A 6,391-nucleotide genomic window follows, 5' to 3' on the forward strand; every position below is an offset into this window, starting at 1 on the left:
CTAATAATAGGTGAAAGAAGATTCATCTCTAACTTGGGATGTGCTTATTGATCTTGTATACTTCTTAGAAGGAGAAGTTGTTGACAAATCGCCTGACCTTCTTCTTAGCATCTGCCTCATCCCATCAGCTACATGAACTGCAGGATTATTAGACTTATATTTCCCACAAAATGACATATGAGCTTTTACAGCTTCTTCCATCCCAAGAAATTGCTTCTTATAATTCCCTCTGTTAACTTCATATCTAACAGCTTCTGAGCACAATCCACATAGCCATTTTCCCTCAAAATTCCCCTTCACTTCACTAATGTAGTCTTTTGTGCAATCTTCTTTCAGCCCACAACAATCGCACTTTACCAACTCGATTTCCATATCTTGAATCAAACCTGACTTTCTTTCTAGGATTATTATAAGTTTTGATCCCTTTTAGGATTTGTTACTATGTGTTTTTCTTGAAATGCTAATTTGTGGCAAATTAAGGAAGAGAAAAGGGTTAGTGGGAAAGAAGAGGGAGGAAGTAGAGAACTTATAGTAGTAAGGAAAAGGTGCCATAATTTACTCCATGTTCTAAGGGACATACGGCAGTGGAAAAATGAGACAATTTGGTCTAGGAGGGTCCCTAAGTTGTGGCCCTTTCTAACATTAAAAAACAACAGCAAATATAATTTTCTACTTGCCCTTGTCATTTTCTTCTATTTCAAGCTCAAGTTCAAATAAAGAGATTCAATCCTACAATCTCAAGCTCTTTTGAATAATATTTGCAACTGCACTGCAAACTTTCCTCAAGTAAAGGGGATTTAATAACTTTTCTATATATAAAGAATTTGCTTGGTCTATTTGTGCAGTATAATTTTTGCATCGAAGTAAATTCAATTTATAGCTGTTTGGCCAAGCTTCTTTCTCGCCAAAAGTTTTTTTCTTCAAAGTTAAGGTGTTTAGTCAAGCTTTTAGAAGGAAAAAAATACTTCTGAATAAAAGCAGAAACAGTTTTTGAAAAGCAAAATGAAATAAATTCTTTTCAAAAGTATTTTCTTGAAAAATATTTTTAAGAAAAATATTTAGAATTGTTATAAGAAAAATCAAATTATGGTGGATGTCTACTCTTCCTCCATGATCTTCTCAAATGCTTAATGACATATTCAATGACATATTTATGTGCTTAGTGACATATTCAATGACATATTTTTCTTCACTTTTCATGTCTATATAAAGGCCTTGTAATAGATACGAAAATACACACAATTGAAGAAGAAAATCTCTTCCTTCTCTCTATCTCTATTTCTTGTTCATGTTTTACTAAATTGCTTTTATTTCATAACAACATGTCTTGTTCATGATTTACTAAATTGCTTTTATTTCATAACACGTTATCAGCACGACTATGCTCCCATTTTCGTACACCTCCATATAGGCATAGACTGTGCTTTGTGTTTGCTATCCTTATACCAACAATTTTGTGGCTATCAAACAAAATAAAGATAGAAACCAATGGACTGGATACTAATAAAAGATAAGTTTTCATCTTTCTAACTTATTCATATTTTTATTTTTATCTTCCACTAATCTCAAAATTTTTCTATTTTGCCATGATAACTTACAATAAGCTTTCAGTATTTTATTTCCATTTTATTATAGCTTGAAAGTGTGTGAGCCCTGCATTGGCCAGTATAGTTTTTGCTCATTCTTTCTTGACGTCTGATATGAATTTTTAGTTATCGTTTGGCTATCCTTCAAGGGATCTATTTATGAACCAAATCAAAATGCATGAATATATATTTTGTAATTAAATTTTGAAACAGGTACGCTCTACTCAATTCTTTAACTTATATTTAACGTGTTGAATAGTGCTTACATATATGTGCGCAGATATCAGACAACTAATGTGCCCTTTACCCTTTTCACGCTAAGATGAATGTTACTATGGTAATATTTAATGAATAGAACTAAACTGGTACTATTCCTACATAGTTGGTTAAATGCATGCATAAATAAACATAATATTGTGGCAGGATAGTTGTAAGCATAATAGATATTCTGATTTACAGTCAATCTTAGCCTTTGACTATCATCTATAATCCATATATTGTGATGTGAATTGGATCGCATATGTAGATACTGGAAGTACTACAGGAATTATATATATGCTTCCAAGTCCTAGTCTTTATTCTTACTTTATTGATTTGGTTTATCGTTTACAAAATTGGTAAGTGTTCTAATATATTATCTAGTATTTATTTGAATGCACTTCTATTTGAATTCGCGTAAATCTAAAAGTGATAACACTTAGAAGGAATGAAACGTTTTCGTTCTACAACCTTAAAAAGTGATTATATTTATAAATCTTGTTATAACTAATTTTGTTTATGTTTCTGACTACAAGATTGATAATTTAATCTTGTACTTTGGCCTATTATGCAACTAGTTAAGACATATTTAAGTTCTGGTGCACTATAATGATAAGAGTTGGGTTTGAGTCCCAACACATTTTGCCTAACATGCCTTTATATGGGTAAGGCATTGGATTTGAGTCACAATGCACAGTATCGATGAAAGAATCATGAAGCCCGCCTTACTTGATATGCTCCATTTAGTGAAGCAAATGTGACAACAATATATGATAAGTTTGAAAGACGAAAAAATAATTTTTCATGATTGTATGAATGTACGAAGACATGGCAAGGGACAAAATAATAATTTGTCTTCATTATGGTAACTATAAAAGGAGAACAATAAGGGCTCTCGATGTAATCCTTCAAAAAGGTGAAGGAAATATTTACCATCAAAATGGTATGAAAAATTTATAAAGCATGTCACAATAATTATACTCCATTATTTTTAAGAGAATGTGACTTATGATAAACATTGAGAATGCATACTCATTCCTGAAAGTGAATGTGAAAATATATATATGATAAAGATTATGCATAATAATGTACTGGTGCATGGTTGGATAAATACTACAACTCACCTCTAAGGGGGGTTTGAGACAAAGAAAGACAATGAATATTATTGTGTACTTACATGAATATATCATTGGTCGCATACATGTGATACGCTAAAATTTTTGTCAAGCCTTATGAAAGTTATTAAAAGCAAAATTAAAGCAAAAAATTATTTTGCTTATGATGATTTTGAACATGACAATTATTATGATATGATTCTCTTTGTGAAGGAGACATTCATTATATGGATGGTGTGACAAAAGATCTTGTAGTACAAAAACAGTTAAGAGATCTGAAAGAACTAATTTGTTACTACCCGAATGAATAAAATTGTTCATGACATTAATCTTGTAGTAAGTCTCGAAAGAAACATTTTGATTTACAAATATATTAGCCAAAGTGGTTGGCATATTGAGACTATAAATGAAAAGAAGATTGAATATCTTTATATTACTATAATCATACCGGGTAAATATAAAATATTACCTGACTTTTCTTCTATTTGTACTACACAAGTATAAGCATGATGATGCAATCACAAGCCATAAGTAAACTAGAGGTTTACTGAAATAAATATTAGTTGGCATGACCGGTTGACCATCTCGGTTCAATTATGATGCAAAAATTTAATTGAGAATTACATTGGCATATATTGAAGAAATATAAGATTCTTCAAGAATTCTCTTCTGCTGCTTATTCTCATGATATACCAGTTAAGGTTGGGATTGAATCCATTGATTTATGGAACGAATAAAAGGTGATAAATATGGGCCCAGTCACCTTCCATGTGGACCGTTTACCATTATATGATTTTAATAGATGCATCTATTCTATGGTCACATGTGCATTTGTTATCAACTTGCAGTTTGGCTTTTGCAAGATTGATTGCTCAAATTATTAGAGCACAGTTCCATAATATAAATTATGATGATTTATCTTGATAATACTGGTTTAAATCCAAGTTGGTTTAGCAGAAATTGTATGCCTCCAATTATATCTAAACCATTGGTTATGAGAACAAAATTACCAAAATAAAATTTGGTATGTGATATATTATTTAATATACAACAGCACTTGTACGCATCTAGCCAAGTTATGATAAGTTCTCCCTATCACAATCGGTACAGGGTCAGAAATCAAATAATTTCCATCTAAAAATATGAATGTGCTATATGATTTAATTGTTCCACCATAATGCACAAAGATGAATCCCCAAATAAGGCTAGGGATATTTGTTGGTGATCCCAACAATAGGGGAAGAAAATGGGCAGCTAAAAAAGTAAGGCATGTAATGAATTATTATGAGTACATCTAGATCCTCGTACAAGAAAATGTGAACTTGAAGTTCAAGTGATAATTCATTTGCAAAATATTTTCAGGCGTATTTGCTGACCCAAAACTAAATATCATATTCAGCTGCTAATGCTCCAAATAAAATAAAGCTCATAATGAATAGAGTCTATGGCATGCATGAAGCATAATAGACTAATCGGTTCCAAAGATAAAACTCCTTGAAGAAGGAGAGGAGCAAATGTTCAAGATGGTCATAATAAGGAGGCAAGTGCTCTAGAAGAGCACCACGACATAACACTTCATAAGACCTCATGGGAGAGGCTCAGGTACCTGAAGATAATAAGATAAAGAGATCTCAATAAGTTATGTCTTTATTGGGTAATAGTAGAACCGATATAAAATGATCGTTGACGATATTGTTAATATAATATAGCGCTCAATATTATTAATATTGACGAGGATCTTGAGCTCAAATCTGTCATGAAATTTGGACAGATAAATGATTGGCCAAATGAAAAATACGTAATGAAAATTAATTTCACCTGAAAAATATGAAGTTGGACGGATAGTCCCAACATCTGAAAGTATAAAGCCAGTGGAGGTATAAATGTGTTCTTGTGCGAAAAAAAAGGTCAAGTCGATAAACATAAAGACGACTTGTGTCACAAGAAAATTTATAAATATCCTGGCATTGATTATATAGAGACATGTTCTCCTGTGGTGGATGTCGCCATTTCAGGTTTTAATCTGGCAATACAAGAAAAATGTGATATGCGTATAATGGAAATCATTGAGGATTTAAATTGTTCTGAAGCATATTAAGGTTTCCAAGAAATTTATTAAATAAAGTTTCAAAAATCCTTATACGGATTGAAACAATCAGGGCGCATGTGGTATAATCGCCTGAGTGAGTACCTATTGAAAGAAGGGTACAAGAATGATTCAATTTGTCCTTGTGTCTTTATAAAAAGATCTGGATCTAAATTTGTTATAATCACAGTGTATGTTGATGATTTAAATATCATTGGAACTCCTAGGGAGCTTCCTAAAGCAGTAGACTATTTAAAGAAAGAATTTGAAATGAAAGATCTTGGAAAGACAAAATTTTGTCTTGGTCTACAAATTGAGTATATGAAAGATGGAATTTTTGTCCATCAAACAGCATACACTAAAATGATTTTAAAGCGATTATATATGGATAAAGCACTCCATTCCGACATCATGAAAATAATGAAGAGCTTCTTGGTCCCGAAGTACCATATCTTAGTGCAATTGGTGCACTAATGTATCTTTCTAACATTACAAGGTCTGACATAACTTTTTCAATTAATGTCTTAACAAGATATAGCTCTGCTCCTACAAGGAGACATTGGAATGGAATCAAACACATATTGCGGTATCTAAAAGGGACTACCGATATGGGATTATTTTATGATAATGATTTCAGTCCCGATCTTGTTGGTTATGCTGATGCTGGGTATTTATATGACCCACACAAGGCTCGATCTCAAACATGCTATGTGTTTACATATCGAGACACTGTCATATCTTGGTGATCGACTAAGCAATCAATCGTGACTATTTCATTTAATCATGCTGAGATAATTGCTATTCATGAAGCAAGTCGAGAATGTGTATGGTTGAGGTCTATAATACATCTTATTCGAGACAAATGTGGTTTGAAGTGTGACAAACTACCCATAATTTTATATGAAGTCAATGCAGCATGCATAGCCCAATTGAAGGGAGGATTCATAAAGGGGATAGGACAAAGCAAATTTTACCAAAGTTATTTTTCACACATGATCTTCAAAAGAATGGTGATATCAATATGCAACAGATCCGTTCAAGTGATAATATGGCTTATATGTTCACCAAATCTCTACCGACGTCAACCTTCAAGAAACTAGTGTACAAGATTGGAATGCGAAGGCTCAAGGATGTGAATTGATGCTCTCATCAGGGGGAGTTAATACGCGTTATACTCTTTTTCCCTTACAAGGTTTTGTCCCACTGGGTTTTCCTTGCAAGGTTTTTAACGAGGTAACCAAAAGGCGTATTTCTAAACATGTGTACTCTTTTTCCTTCACTAGGATTTTTTTTTCATAGAGTTTTTTTTTTCCTAATAAGGTTTTAACGAGGCACATTATCTTTGG

General features: G+C 32.4%; 1 protein-coding gene across 1 annotated transcript; it reads right to left on the reverse strand.

The window, feature by feature from the left end:
- Nucleotides 1-372, reverse strand: LOC107799130 (uncharacterized). The gene has a single exon (XM_016622210.2). It carries the CDS (start codon nucleotides 370-372, stop codon nucleotides 1-3), a length of 372 nt encoding a protein of 123 aa, XP_016477696.1.
- Between the last annotated feature and the right edge of the window lie 6,019 nt (nucleotides 373-6,391).

The sequence above is a fragment of the Nicotiana tabacum genome, chromosome 22 (genome assembly GCF_000715075.1).
Source record: "Nicotiana tabacum cultivar K326 chromosome 22, ASM71507v2, whole genome shotgun sequence".
NCBI lineage: Eukaryota > Viridiplantae > Streptophyta > Magnoliopsida > Solanales > Solanaceae > Nicotiana > Nicotiana tabacum.